General features: G+C 38.5%; 1 protein-coding gene across 1 annotated transcript in view; it reads left to right on the top strand.

Annotated features, from left to right (window-relative positions):
• LOC134530970 (uncharacterized) overlaps positions 1 to 16,660 on the top strand; it is a 64,072-nt gene that overhangs the window by 31,341 nt on the left and 16,071 nt on the right. The window contains exons 9-10 of the mRNA XM_063366361.1: positions 1,230 to 1,475; positions 9,618 to 11,650. Of these exons, the coding sequence (XP_063222431.1) occupies positions 1,230 to 1,475; positions 9,618 to 11,650 (2,279 nt within the window). The remainder of the gene's footprint in view (positions 1 to 1,229; positions 1,476 to 9,617; positions 11,651 to 16,660) is intronic.

Here is a 16,660-nt window from a genome sequence, read left to right as displayed (position 1 = left end):
GGGCGAGATGAGAGTTGAAACAAATTAACATTGCGGGCGGCGCGCGCGGGTCGCTTTCTGTCGCCGCAACGACAATGCGGCTTGGCAACGTGGCCATCGCCGACGCAGTTTGGCCCACGCGAGTTGGCATCCAAGTTAAATCGCACGTAGCCTTACCAACTTACCTCGTACTTACTTTCAAAACACTCGCGGCTTCCTGCAGAGTGTATATCCGAATAATAGATAATTGTACCAAAATAGAAAATACAGTACCATTAACGTAGTCTTTTAATTAAATAATTTCTTTGTCTTTCTGTGACACAAGGGGGTCGCCGGAATTTTTCAACTTGTAAAGGGGTCGCGAAATCAAAAAGATTGAAAAACACTGCTCTAATTAGAATGGTCCAGATCATAAAATACAGTAATAATTTTTGCAGCTGAATGATTCACTGTACAGATTAGCTGCAGGATATCAAAGCTGTTAATAATGCTACGGGGTGGTTAAACCAAAACTTTCAGACCGCATGTCTTTGATAATAATTTTAACTTTGCATTCTGCTAGAGCAACATTCTAATATAATGTTTCAAATAGTATATAATTATTTAAGTATATGATATGTACTATACCTGCTATGCCATTGTTCAAATAACAGGTGGTGTAGCAGAAAATTTAAAAGAGACGAGTAAAGAGACATATAAGATTGGTTGTATTTCAGCCAACTTTAATGAAGAACGTATGAAGAAGAATTTTCTCTTGTTAAGCAATAATCTACTTCGTAGTGCATTCATTGGAGGAAACATAGTGATGTAATAACAGTTTAATTAGTTTAAAAATGTATACAGTGTTTTTTAAAGTAGGTCTTTTAAATATGAAGTGTCATTGAGTTGTTAAGTATTAAACTGTCACGAGTGCTTTACAAAATTTCTAGATAAATATTTTATGCACTTATTTTCTGTCACTAAAAGAAAAATACCCATCAGAAAATCATCTTACCATTAAGTAAACTGTAATAGTTAAAGAAATGGTTTCAAGCCAAGCTATTTGAATGGTTGAAAATCACAAGTCATCAGTTTTTAGGTAGCTGTTTTTTATTAGCATGTACAATCTAACCCAAGCTTGTGCATTTGAAATTGTGGTGTCAGCATGACCGCATTGACTTAGCTGGAAGGTAGTAAGACTGGTCCTTGTCGTATCTCTCTGATAGCAGTTGAAAGTTTGTTGGCCTCACACGGCCGTGTGCAACTTGCAGAAGGAAGGGCGGGGGAAGAGCCCCGGCCCCACACCCCCGTGCCAGGCGCCGGCGAGCTGGCGGTGGCGGTCGCTAGCGTGCAGGTGCCGGAGGGGGAGGGAGGGGACTACGACGACAATAGCGACAGCCTCACCTTCATGTCGGACATGTCGACCGACCTGGCCTCGGAGGATGACGACAACTTTGTGGTGGTGCCTCTGCCCGCCTGCTTCAAGTGTGACGTTCCGCTCACCGCCGAGGTTAAAGGTATGCATGTGAAGTGGAAGGCCATGCCGGTATAACCAGGTTATTGCCAGGTTATTGTGTTATGATATTTTTACAGCAAGGGCTGGGAAAGTACAGGAGGCCCTTGCACCAGCAATATACACCAATTCCTATTTGTTTATAAATGTATTATTTACGATTAAAATACTATATGTTAATCTCTCTAATGCTCCAAACTTCACTCATTACTTGCCGTCATTGGTATCCTTCCATTTGATTGCTATGGAATGACATAGAAAGGGCATTAATACTGTACACATATACTTTCTCCAACCTTTTACAACCCCAAAAATACAATTCATTAAGAAACTTGTTTCTCTTTCCTTTAAACCAGCATGTAGTTCAATCACATTGGACTGGTTACAACAAAAACCTCTGACATTAAAATTCATCCAAAGAATACATTAATTACACTGAAAGCGGCTCTTAACGATCCACAAGTTATGACTGCACAAAAAGGATAAATCTAAATAATTTATTTTTCTGTCTTCTAGTAGACATCAAAAAAAATGGTAAATGCCTTACTAGTGACTGTCCATTCCCCTCCGGGAAATGTGACTTAATAAAACCAAAAAAATGTTACTTGCCTTTGAAGGTCATCCGTCTTCATGAGCAGGGTAGCCATCCAACTGGGAAAATCGGGAAACCTTAAATTAGTCGTGAATTTTTTGGTGCCGCATAATTCATGAGAAACCTGTGAATTTTTGAAAGCTTTGAGGAATTATTCGTTTGCCTAGCAAGTTGAAGAGAGGTTAGTTGAAAAACTACATGATGTACCTACAAACTATTCACTTATACCATTTTTGAGTGCTGTTTACCAGTGAACATCTGCAGGGTATGTGAAGAATGTAACATCTGATAAGATAACATTATGGGTTGCCAGTGTTAAGATTTTCATCTATGGTAATAATAAACAGAAGCCATGACCAAAAACTAATACCTTGATTATTTGTCATGTGAAAGACTGGAGGTTCTACTGCAGAATAAAACTAACAAATAATCTTGAAGGTGGAGGAATCTGGACTAGGGGTTTGTGCCGTAATTTTTTTCGTTAATTAAGTTTTTTTAAGGTTGGAGGAATACATATGAAAAGAACATTTATTAAGATTGTACTTTTACAATTATTTTTTTTTAGATATATTTGTTCTATAGGCAGTACTAAAGTGATTTGCAGATAGTAAATAGTAAAATATACGATGGACAAATAGGGAAGTATACTTAACAACTTAAAATTAATATGTGCAGGTTACTGTGATTCAATGGTTCTCTATGAAGAATTTAAAGCTAGGAAATGTTTTTATCCATGGCAGCTGTTGAAGTTATTTTAGTTGTGCCGTTAAAATTGTATTATTTGTGCCATTGCTGCCTTTTTGTAAAATAATGGTGTTGTTTGCTACTATTATAGTTAAAAATCATACAAGAGCTACTAAATTATGTTCAGGGAAAAAAAACTTTCATTGCAGAAGTAATATAATCTTACAGAAATACTTTATTATTATATAATATTAAATTGTTAGCATTTAATATTAAATGATTAGTTTGATTTTATTAGCACTGATGTAACTAAAATGGTTAGCAATATTTTCATTACCGTGGTAACATTTCATGAAATTTTTTAGAAAAAAATTTCATAATCATGGTCTAATCTGGAATTTGGTCTTGCCAAAGGAATCGCCACCCTAAGGCATGGCTTGACTGCTGGTGTGGATGTACTGGCTAGCATCTTGACTTGCACACTCCCTATGCACAGGTCGTAGCTATGGGGTGGAAGACCTTCCTGTATCCTCCTTGTTCCGCACGGGGACAGCTAGACTCACCGTCAAGAATTTATTCACTTGTCAAGTCGGTACTTCTTTCTCAGGTGTCATTTCAGCCTCCTTCTCAAACCCCCAGCTTGACACATCTCTGTAGAATTGCTCCTAGTTGCATTGACAGCGCCACTTGCTCAGCAAGAGATGACTCATTCAGTCTGTCGCCAAATTCTATTCCCAACTCTGCGCTCTCTCAGAACATCACTGGTCGGTACTAGCACTGTGACTTCCTCCGGGTCTCTGTCTGTTGGCTGCTAACAGTACGACTAGTGCAAAAATACTCCACTCGCCGACCCATGGGTAACTCACTCCATTCACTCTCTCTGGACTCCATCCTGCTACCTCTGGTTTGTCCATGGCTCATTGTTAACCTTCAAAATTACCGACTGCTGAGCTGGAAGCGACTAGCACTTGCTGTGTATTCCTTTCGTCATAAGTAGAGGCCCACTTTTACAATAAATAAAACTAGCTGATTTCGTCATTAAAATTTCATGATTTCTTCAGAAAAAATTTCTCTTTTCACTTAAAAAAAACTTTCATTATAACTTGTGATTTTAAAGAATTTAGGCTAAGTAGAAACAATAATAATTTATAGTAAAACTCGTTTAAGATGTTCCCGCATAATACGTTTTCCCGCATATTAAGTTCATAAAATTATTCCCTTGATCACTTCCATATATCCCTATGTTAATTTTTTCCATTTATAACGTTTGCATTAATAGATGCTTCAGCATATAACGTTCAGCGTTGGTGAAAAAAAATTATAATTTTTATCATTAAACTTTTAAAATATTTATTTTTCATTTTCAAAAATTAATTTATTTCCGAACAAAGCGAAATAATTTGAACTTGCACAAGACCGTCGAAACCTTTGCAGACGCCGCACGCTGTTACAAGTGTATTTTTCGACCGATCATATGCCTGCATTGAGTCGCTGTTCCATCTGCACACCATTTCCCCCATTAAAGGCAGAAAATCTGACGAATGAGAAACGCGCACGGCCGTCGAAACCTGTGCCACACGCCGCACGCTGTTACAAGTTTTATTTTCGACCAATCATCTGCTTGCATTCGTATAAACTGAGAGGCTGTTCCATTTACACTATTTTTTTCCTATTCGTGTTATAACACGTGACGAATACGCAGCAAGCCATATTTACTACCAGCCATTACTCTTTTTTAGTTTTGCAATCTTTTTAGGTGTGATTTTAAGGTTATCAAGCATAATAAATATTTAGTGTTGTGGCCAACAGTGCATAATGGCATCTACAAATAGTGGAAGAACCATTAAACGAAAGGCATTGTCGTTTGAAGAAAAACTGAAAATAATATCAGAAGTGGATGTGAATCCTTTGATACCAAGAGTGAGTATGGCAAAAACAACTTGGTATGCAGCCGTCTACTTTGAACGGAATCATGATGAAGTGAGACCAACTTTTGGCTTCTAATGTTTCGTCAAAGTGTAAAAAAATGAAAATTGGTGAATAGAAGAAGTAGACATTTTACTCTTGGCTGGTTTAAAGAACAGAGGGCACTGGGAATTCAACAAACGGCCCCATTTTAAGAGAGAAAGCTGTGCAAAAAGCACATAACCTAGGTATTGAATTTCATGCTTCAAATGGCTGGCTCGACAGATTTAAGAACAGAGTAGTGCTCCGCCTCGTCACTCTCATATGATGACTGAGGGGAACGAGTGGATCTTTTAGTTCCATAAGGTAAAACAATGATTTCGTCCAGGCGTTGATTTCTCTGTTTTTATTTTACTTTTGGTTATTTGTCATAATATAGAGTTACAACATGTAATTTAATTAACAAAAATCATAAACAACATGGGATTGAGATTACATTAATACAAGAATGGGTACAAGAATGGGTTCTAGAATGGGCCGGCCCTTATTAGAGAATTAGCATAAGTAGATTTAACAATTTTTAATTAAAGTTCTTAATAAGTAAACACATTAAATTATCGTAGTGAGGTTCTTGATTTAAGGTCGAAGAAAAGTCGTGGTTAGATGCTAGTCCAAAAAAGGTTTAAAAAATTGAAAAGCTGGCGTTTTGGAGATTGTTGGATGTAGTGGGACAGCTGACGAGATGTCAGAGGGCCTGGGTCATCTGCACAGATGGAGGCTGATCCGCTCCTTGGAAAAGTACCCGGGTTCGGTACTCGGTGCCTAGGTCCAGCACTGGTACGGTGTTACTTGGTCCCTGTCTGTGAACAGATCCAAACACATATTTTTAGGACTGAATCACAGACAGTAGGTGAAATAGGCAGAAAATGCCTCCTAGTTACGATGACTGGTGGGGGAGGGATGGTGCTAAAAACTCACCAAACAGGGTGATGTCTTCCAGGGCCTGCCCACTGGTTGAGCAGACGAGCGCAATGCGGATGATCCATGATTCACAAATAAAATATCTACTATGACTAATACGTTATTACTACTTTAGCTAGAATTACGTGGACTAACTAAAGCCTAAACATTACTATGTTGGGAAACATCCCTTGGCTAATCTGATCACATCTTAAGAGAAACGGCGAGGCGTCCCAATGACGTTTGGTTCTATGCAGTCAGTCCTGAATCGCGGCGCACAGTGCAGTAAAATAGAGACGGCCGAGACTCGTTATTAAAATCATCGTTAACTGAAGAAAGGGGGTGGCTTCGGCTCTCGAACCGAAAGGTTCCGAACATTACCGAGGTGCTTGTCGAGGAAGGCAGACATTGATATCTCGAAGTTGGTGGTACTGCCCGATGTCAGCACGACCCACTGAGGTGTGGCTGAACTGAGTAGAGATTGACTCGCACGGAAGAGCTGGTAGTATCATGTAGCTTATGGAGAGGACTGAGCCAGCACTCTGGTGGCTTAGAGAGAAACCACAGTACTGGTTACTGCGGGAGACGCCAGAGGGCAGGCGCTCCGCGGGCATTCAAACTCTCAGGGGAAGAGAGTCGCAAAACTACCACTAGGTGGCATAAGTATGTACTTCATGTACTACAGTCGTGGCCTTTGGGAGAGGCAGAGACTGGCCGGGTTGGTGGCCGGTCAAAGACCTGGGGTGGTGTTCCCAGGAAAACCTGGTGAGGAGAGGGGGGGTGGTTAAAACTGCGATGCCAGTGGAAAAGCTGGTCTACAAGACCCGTAGACGTGACTATACTTTGGCGAAGATGATTCGCGATCATGCCAAGTAGTGCTAGCGTCAGGCGAGGTCTAGGAACTGCCCGGTCTTGAGAGTTCGCAGTTCACGAATCGGGGACGAATTACAGGAGACGTCCGTGCGCCAAGGCGGGAATAATGGGATCACCCTGCTGGGTCATTGAATAGTAGAGGCTGGGAAAACTAGGGGAGACGAATCTGACAAAGGTTGGATGGGAGTGTACAGGAGGAGGAACAAGTTTAAGTTCATGCGGCAGAGGAATGTTTTGAGACATTATTTAAGTTAAAAAAAAAAATTCTAATTTTAAATAGTGCCGAAAAATACTAGTTTGCGGCACAGTAGGAGTTGTCTATAGAACTTTAAGTGGAGAATCTGAGAGAGTGTATGATGATACAGTCCAGAGTTGGATACACACAAAGTTGCCTGCAATTATAAGGGACTTTGAACCAAAAAATGTATTCAACGTCGATGAATGTGGTCTGTTTTTCAACATGCTTCCGGTCAAACCTTTGTTTCAAAAGGTGATACATGCCATGGAGGCAAACAAAGTAAGGAACGAGTGACAGTGTTATTGGGTGCCAACATGGATGGCACTGAAAAGATACCATTGCTGGTAATTGGGAAACCAAAAATCCACAGTGTTTTAACAACATAAAGACATTACCGTGCAAGTATGTAAACAATAAGTCTGCGTAGATGACAGGCAGCATTTTTTAAGATTATGTGAGAGCATTGGATGCAAAGATGGGGTGCAAAAATCTGAATATTTCGTTTTTTATGGATCACTGCCCTGCTCATCCGAAGGAAATATCCAACCTTAGAAATATCCAGATTGAATTTTCCCCACCAAATTCAACATCCAGGCAAATTCTGAAACAGCATTTTTGTAAGCGCCTTGTGTTATGACTATAACAAGAATGAAAAGTCCTAAAACTATTGGTTATAAAATCAACATCCTGGACACCGTGCATTTTCTTGCTGCTTCATAGGAAATGCTTGACTCAACCATTATTAGCAATTGTTTCAGAAAAGCAGGCTTTGGTGCTCAACAAGTTAACGATATTTTCTCTGAAGAAGCATTTGAGGTCAGTGAACCAATTGCATGTGCTTCTACACGCAGTGCAAATGGGAAAACTCTTCAAGAGCACCTAAATTTTTCATGCACTTTTGAAGATTATGTCTCAGTTGATGCGGTTCTACCATGTGAGCCACAAACCATTGAAGATTTGTGTGCACAACACAAGGATTTTACTGAGGATGAGACTGGCGATGGTAACAGCGATGAAGGTGCTTCCACTTCCATGCCAACTTACTCCGAAGCACTTGACCACCTGGACAAGCTGAGATTGTTTGTTCATGGAACACCAAATGTTCCAGATAGTGTGAGGAAGAGTTTATGGGAACTGGACACTTTTGTGATGCGTCAGAACGGAAATGTGTTGAAACAAACAACTCTAATTCAGTATTTTTCAAAACAGTAAATGTTAGTTTTTTTTTGTCAAGTTTAAGAATTATTTCAAATCAGAGTTTGTTTTAAATGTATGACAAAAAATTGTTGTTAATTTTTATTATTCAAAGAATCTACTATTTATTTATTCATGTGGAAAAGTATTTCATTTCTGATCATTACTATTCTCAATAATTATTATCTCTTGTTATATTAAAAAATATTACGAATTTATCTCTGTCTATAACTAATAAGCAAGTAGTTTCAAATCTGTTGCACTGGACTCCAAGAGCACTTTCTTTTAATAATATGTCGCGGTTCGGGTTTCGAGAGGGTCGTTACGGTGTTGATTGGTAATGGGTGCCACCACATAGAAGGGCACGTGGACCTGGCTAAGATCTGTCTCAGGGCGTAATGTCGCCCGTGTGAGGCAAGACTGGACCCTCGGTAACTCCCGTAGTACGCTCAGACCTGGCCCGCTCTCAGCGTCGGGCATGCTTATGTTATAACAAGTAATAGTAGGCTCTCCAGGTGTCCCACACGCCTGCGCACGTAAAAGTTTTCAACATAAACTAAGTTCAAACAAGTTCACAACACGCAATTCACACACAAAGTATTGGCGACACTGGGCACGGAACAATGGCCTCTCATCCCGTTTGTTTATTAATTTGTTATCGGAATTGATTTTATCTGTGCGAGTTTTTCTACTGAACTGAATATTTCCATGTAACATGTGGTTTATCTTTTGTTGTGAATGGTGATTTAAAGTCATTTACATTACGTAAATCACAATCAGAGATGTCGGACGAATGGGAACATTTTGTTCCGGACAAATCCGATACCACCAAAGCTGCATGTCTGTTTTGTGGTGCAAAAATATCCCGCGGAAAGTCATATACATCTTAAACTCCACTCGGCCCAAATTGCTGTTGATAAACGGGAGAATAGTGAATCTTCCGGTTTAGGAGAAATTTCAGGGCCTAGTAGAATCTTATCTGAACCTCAAAACAATGAATCATCACTCACACAGCCCACACTAGCACAATTCATGACAAAAAAATGTAAGTTTTCAAGCAAAGATGGCAAAGGAAAACACATAGGTAGGCTTATTGAAGATATTATATGTGTAGACAATCAGCCACTGTCTGTTGTAGAAAACAAAGGCTTCAGAAAGCTTATTGCATTTCTGGAACCTCGTTATTCAATGGTTTCAAGAAAATTTCTGGCAAATACACTTATACCAGAAATGTACCAAACTACATGTGAGAAAGTCAAGGGACTTTTAGTGCAAGCAGAATACATCTCACTTACATTAGATATGTGGACATCATCTTTTAAAAGATTCGGGTTTGGGTTCGAGATTCGGCAATTCCAGTCGAGGATTTGAGTTAGGATTCGGATGAGGAAATAAGGATTCGCCCCATCCCTAATTTTTATACAAAATTTTTAACTCTTGCAGTAATACTTTTGCAAGAGAAAAATGTAATTTGAAATTGATGACATATTGTACAAGCCTTTATAGTTTATTTACAAAATAATATTTAATTTCACCAAGAATTAAAAATAGAAGGGATGCTTTTGAAACATAGTGGAACCATGTGGATTTGTGTAATTTTTAAGATCATTTGTTCTTGTGTTATTGGTGAAATATGTGAACAGTGCTGGGAGTAGTGTCTTTACTGTTTAATTGTTTGCAAGTGCATTTTTGTTTTCCAGAGAATGAAGCACAGTCATCTGATGAAAGGGATAAAAATAGACCTGATACCATGTATCTACAAGACCTGCTCCTTAATAGCACCCATCAAAAAACTACAGGAAATGATAATAGTGACAAAAATATGACCAAAGAAAATGGAATTGAGAATGATGAACTAGAGAAAGTCATTTTGGATTTTAGTGATTTCACTCTGAGCAGTAGCACAAATGACCACTTGGAGTTTGCAGAACTTGAAAGTAAGTTGAATGGTTTAAAAGGAAATTCTGCAGACATACAACCGGCATCAATAGCTGAGGGCGAAGCAGCAATGCCCAGAGGCGGTGAGGGGCAGGCATCTAGAAGTGACATGGGTGATGGCGTGTATATGGTCGATGGCAGTGGCCACTGCACACTGTTGAAGAAGAGCTCTAAACATTCGGACAGTTCCAGAAACGTTTTCGTCTTCGGCAGTAATGGAAGACTCCAGAAGAAAAATGGAGATGTTGTGCGTTCTTCTGGGAAAGCGAAAGACCAGAAAGTTTACATTGTCAACAAAGATGGGAGCTGCTCACTCCTGGAGGATGAGAATGGTGGTACGCAGCCTGTCCCAGAAGGTGCCCAGTCTTGTAATGCGGATGAAATGCCCAAATTCTCTACCAAGGCGCGCAAAATGTTTCAGTTCAGTCGTGATGGTATTACAGAATATTTCAGGGATGGAAATGACATGAAAAGTCTTTTCACCTCTTTTGAAGATATTAGGAAAATTCCTTCTTCAGTTGAAGAAAGCATTCCTCAAGATGTACCTGATACCAAACAACCTGATGGTGCATGGAAAATTTCCACAAAAAACGGAACATCACTCACTTCAATTACGGCAGAGGGTAGCCCTGAAGAAACCAAATTGCCTAGGCGCATAACGCCAACCAGCAGTTATCTAAGCTATCCGGTTAGTACTGCTGCATATAATATGGACATCAGCCTTGGGAATGCATGTAGCATGGGACCTAGTTTTACAAGCAGCGGTGTTGGCATTACGACCTCCAGGGATAACGGTGCTGTTTTCTCGACTGCAAGTGTCACTGAAACTGACTTCAATGCTTCGAACAACGGCACCGAAAATGTTCCTGTTGTCAGCAATGCTAGAGGCGATTACACACACAACTGCCCTCTCATGAGAACATTCAGCAGTGCAGAAGTTGGCCTAGCCCCTGCAGTAAACAACGGAGCCTGCTACGCAGTGCCAGACATTGGAGTTGGTTTCTCACCCATTGAAAATGTTGAAAGTAGTGTGACGATGCCGGGTATCACTCCAATGACCTTCACGACTGCAGGAAACCCTGCTCCTATTTTCACAGTTCCTGGAGTTGCTTCAACTGTGGTAGGAAACCAAAGAACAGGCTTTTTTCCCTCGGGAAATGGAGAAACCTACCTGATAGATCCCAAGGTAATGACGATGCCACCTATGACACATCCTCTACCTGTTCCGCCAGGTGAAATGAGAGGTGTTGACTACTATGTGGGTCCCAATAACTACTATGAACCATTGGTCTTTGATGACAGATTTTTTGCCGCTCCACAAGCGGCCAGATATAGCATGCAGCCGTCCAATCTGGATAACAACCCAGTACAGTTGGGGAACTCTGAAAATTATTTGGAACCCGTCTGTTGCGGTCCAAACACGCAGCACTTCAGCGCCGAGACCGCAACCACGACCGTCGGCAGTAAGCACGGGGGGCCGACGGTGGATGTCAACAGCGGAAACCAGTGTCGCTTCGACCCGAACCCTGCTGCCTGTCGTCCGTTTGTTGGACACATGGCCACTTTTCCTCCCCCACCGCTGCCACCTGCCTACAACTACGTGCCGACGTACCGTCCGTACAACGCTGTGCCGCCCTCACCCTTGCCGATGGGGAACGGCGCACGTGTCGTCGAGGCAGCGCCGGTCCAGCCGGTAAGGCTGTTCCCGCAGGGGCTTCTGCCTGGGACCATCAGCACTGCGTCGTCCGTCCTCAGTGGTGTCTCCAACGTGCTGAGGAATCTTTATCCTTTTGGGGTGAGTCCAGTTTATTGTCTTAAGGTGCTTCTCCTCAGACACTCAGGCCAGCTTGCGCAGTCATGACTTGAGGCAAAGTCTATTATTTCTCAGTTTCATTAACCAGCAAACATTTTGCTTAGACTTTACTTACCTAACTCTGCAAGAGACTCTCTTGCTCTCAGTCCCTATAATTGACAGTATGAATATCCTATACATAGTTACGCTCATCACTAACTTAATTATCACGTAATGCTGTAGGCTATATAATTTATATTGCTCTTTGCTAACCTGTTCCTCCTAGTATTGCTACGTAGTCTGTGGCCAAAAATTAATATTTTGACTACATCTCAGTGCTGGGTAAGCCATTTTCCTGCACATCATCGGTGAGTTAAGTATTTTAAATGTATGATTCTGTGTGTTAGTTGATTTGTATAATTCTGTGTGTGAATGATTATGTGTTTGACCATTTTCTTCGCATGTACATGACCAATATATTTCCATAGGTCGTTCTGTGTTCAAATGATTAATGTTATAAGGTAGAATGGTCTTTTCTTTTTTGTTGGTATCACCTTTATATGCAATGAAATATGAAATACATATTTTATTATTCAATATATCTTCACACGACCAACTGTATGTGGCTTTGTCACAATCAATGTTGTAAGTCAAGTGAAAGTGTATATTGAATCAATAAAGAGCAAGTAAGATTATTGAATCACCGGATACAATTAATGCACAGTTTAGTTTTTCAAGAGGTTCTTATTTAAAAACTATTTTTGTAAATATTTTTTTTTAATTATTTTATATACAAGAAATAAATTTGTTTGAAATATATATGTATTAAAATATATAAAAATAAATGGAATTTTTAATATATATTTTGTGTATAGGTATTAAATTAAAGTATTTGTTATATTCATCATTTTTCAACAGGTGACTCGGGCGCCTTACAGCGAACTAAAAACATAATGAATTAAATATTAAATTAAACTATAATGAAATGCTTATTTTAAGTTATACTTCTTTGAACGCTTTATGGAAAAATGATGAGAGAGAATTTTTATGATCCGCATGCAGCATGCAAAACAATTGACAGGATGAAAACAAGCTACATACATATAAAATAAATATATGTGCTTTTAAATCATAAACCTATTATAGTGAATGGTATTGAATACTGTTCCATATAATTAAAAACATTTATTTATTGTAAATATTAGTGATAGAAACTGTGTTTATAATTTTTTTCAAGTGATATTGTGTATCCGTAAGTATTATTTATTTGCATTATAAATTATTATATTATTATTTAAATTCATTGTGTTTATTGATTTCCATTATAATTAAAATGTAGGCTTATCTTGATTATTTAACTTAGTTTAATAATTTATTTCATATGTGGACTTATATTACCATATTTACTTGTAAATGGGTCCCGGATTTTGTGCCGATTTTTTTTTAATAAAATGATTTTATTTGGAGCATAAAAACCATGAAGCATGGAATGGCATACCCACAAGGAAGGGTACCCACGAGGAAGGACAGTGGTATACTTACGAGGAAGGGTAGTGATGTACTCTCGAGGAAGAACATTGGCATACTCACAAGGAAGGGAAGTGGCATACCCACAAGAAAGGGTAGTGACATACCCATGAGGAAGGACAGTGACATACCCACGAGGAAGGGTAGTGGCATACCCATGAGGAAGGACAGTGGCGTACCCACGAGGAAGGGTAATCTTGTACTCTCGAGGAATAACAGTGGCATACCCACAAGGAAGGGCATTGGTGTACCCATGAGGAAGGACAGTGACATACCCACGAGGAAGGACAGTGGTATACCCACGAGGAAGGACAGTGGTATACCCACGAGGAAGGACAGTGGTATACCCACGAGGATAGGGGAGTGATGTACTCTCGAGGAAGGACAGTGGCATACCCACAAGGAAGGGTAGTGATGTACTCTCAGGGAATAACAGTGGCATACCCACAAGGAAGGGTAGTGACATACCCACGAGGTAGGACAGTGGCATACCCACGAGGAAGGACAGTGGTATACCCACGAGGATAGGGGAGTGATGTACTCTCGAGGAAGGACAGTGGCATACCCACAAGGAAGGGTAGTGATGTACTCTCAGGGAATAACAGTGGTATACCCACGAGGAAGGACAGTGGTATACCCACGAGGATAGGGGAGTGATGTACTCTCGAGGAAGGGCATTGGTGTACCCATGAGGAAGGACAGTGGTATACCCACGAGGAAGGACAGTGGTATACCCACGAGGAAGGACAGTGGTATACCCACGAGGATAGGGGAGTGATGTACTCTCGAGGAAGGACAGTGGCATACCCACAAGGAAGGGTAGTGATGTACTCTCAGGGAATAACAGTGGCATACCCACAAGGAAGGGTAGTGACATACCCACGAGGTAGGACAGTGGCATACCCACGAGGAAGGACAGTGGCATACCCACGAGTAAGGACAGTGGCATACCCACGAGGAAGGGCAGTGGCATACCCACGAGGAAGGGCAATGGCTTACCCACAAGGAAGGGTAGTGACATACACACGAGGAAGGACAGTGGCATACCCACAAGGAAGGGTAGTGACATACACACGAGGAAGGACAGTGGCATACCCACGAGGAGGAGCAGAGGAGGACTTAAGTAGTAAAGCAGTCACTCACTGACTTATCATATGTTGTAAATTAGAATAAACATTTAGAATATTGATTTATTTTCGTTATTAATTAAAATTTATTTTGATTATTTTACTAAATGAAATCAATTTTATGCATGTGTTCATATTAATCCTGTATATATATTTATGATCATCATTGACTCACTGACTGCTTAACACCGAAGAGGTATTAGCCTACTCCATAGAGATGTGTATAAAATAGAAAATAGAAATGTAACGAGAAAGTAACATTTGAATTGCAGTTACATAAGTGGAACACGCCTTATTTATTAAATTAAAGTGTTTGTTATATTCATCATTTTTCATAGGGCACCTTACAAATAACTATGCTTATAATGACTAAATACTTATATGTCAGCAAGGTTAGCTCTAAATGAAAAACTTTTTTTGTAAATCTAAGTTTGAGTCACTGGGAATATTATGATGATATATTGGATTTGTACTAATGTCTTTCTAAATCTTTTTTATTTTTTAAATATGCTTATATAGTCAAAATTTATAATTTTATTTTAAAAACCATTGTTATTTTTGTTTATATTTATGTGTGTTTGCCCGATTGAATTTTTGGCAGATTTGCTTTTTTCTAATTATGCCCTTTTGAGTTTTTATATTATATTCTTCTGTTGTGGTCAATTAATTTTTACTGCTAAAATTATCGGTAAATAGCACAGATGTACTTAATATTTATAATTTTTGTCAAATATTATATATATTAAATGCATCTGTGCTATATATCAATAATTTTAACAGTTTGAAATTAAGTGACCACAACAGAAGAATATACTGTAATATAAAAATTAAATATATATGTATATGAAATAATTTTCATTTGAAGAATATTAAAAGAGTTTGAATTTTTAATGAAAATTTTGTGTATAGTAAATTTAAGTGTTTGTTATATCCATCATTTTTCAACGGGTGCCTTAGGTGCCTTACAACCTCCTAGTGAACTAATAGTGTCCAAATTGTAAGCCTTTAGAAGACTTCCGAATTTAACTGGTAACAATCTGTACAGCTAAGTCTAATAATGTAATAAGTAACTGAAAATTACGTAACTAAAAACTTGGCAACAAGCAATTCGTGTTTAATTTTTTAGAGAGGAAAAAAATGTTTTAGTTTCATTCAAAGCAGGAATAGTAATCTGGTTTAAATTATATTCCATAAGTACAGCCACAATAGTAAGCAAATCAAATTTACAAAACATTTGTGAAATGAAAGAAATGTTTATTAAGATAACTATTTTTTATACAAATAAGTTATATTCAAAGTGTGATGCCAGTTTTATAGATACAGATTGACATCAAAATAGTAACATGTGCACAGTAATTTTTTTTATTTTTTTTATAAGTCAGGCATTTCATTTAAGTGGTAATATTATACTTTTTTTATAGATCTCCACTATTAAAACTTCACATCCTCACTGTAGAAATTTTTGTAGGTAGTGCAAAACAATAAAAAAAAATGTCAGCACTGATGACTGACTATTCGTAAAAAACATAATGTCAAAAACAACTGTGGTGTTTAACTATAATATCAAGAAAATTTAGCAAAATATTTTTTAGTTAAATTTTTTACTTAAACACTCATGATTGAAATGTAAACTCACTTTTGTTTAGAGCAATTTTTCTGAGTAAACTAAATAATGCAATGCTAGCTCCAAAATTCTTTGAGAGTTTGGTGAGAAGTTATAGAGCAGTTGAGTGTAGTATTGTTTAAAAACTGAGAATAGTTGACTGATCTGGTTGTAAGTGAAAGCTTTTAAATTCAAAAAGAATTAATTGCTCATTAATAAAATGCTGATCAACTAATAAGCGTAATTCAATAACTGTTATAGAATATACTTATTTGTTATTTGAACCCCATCATTAACTCATCAAGCCTAACCAATTCTTAGTTTTTTCTGATACATAGTTTTAGATTATGAAGACATAATATATCCAATGGGACGTAATATTCTTTGATAAAGAACTAAAAGATGTTTTTTTGTTCATTTTAAAGGGTTGTTCGTAATAATTAATTAGCTCACATAGAAGTTCAAAAATATGTATCTTGTACTTCACAAAAAATTGTGCGCCAATGTGATATTACAATATATTTACCTGTGATTCAGTATGTATCTGAGCTAGAGATTGACAATAAATGACTACTGACTCAAGAATTATGATACAACCCTGTATTCTGTTAAAAGGACTTACATGGATGTAACACCGAAAATTACAATGATTATAAAAAAAAACAGAATAATAGATTTTTCACTAATATCTCAATACAGTAGAGCATCCTGTATCCGTAATTCTACTTACCGGAATTTCTTCTATCCGGATGTTTT

Source organism: Bacillus rossius, chromosome 3 (assembly GCF_032445375.1).
Source record: "Bacillus rossius redtenbacheri isolate Brsri chromosome 3, Brsri_v3, whole genome shotgun sequence".
In the NCBI taxonomy this organism is placed as follows: Eukaryota; Metazoa; Arthropoda; class Insecta; order Phasmatodea; family Bacillidae; genus Bacillus; species Bacillus rossius.
This window is presented reverse-complemented; position numbering and strand designations above follow the sequence as displayed.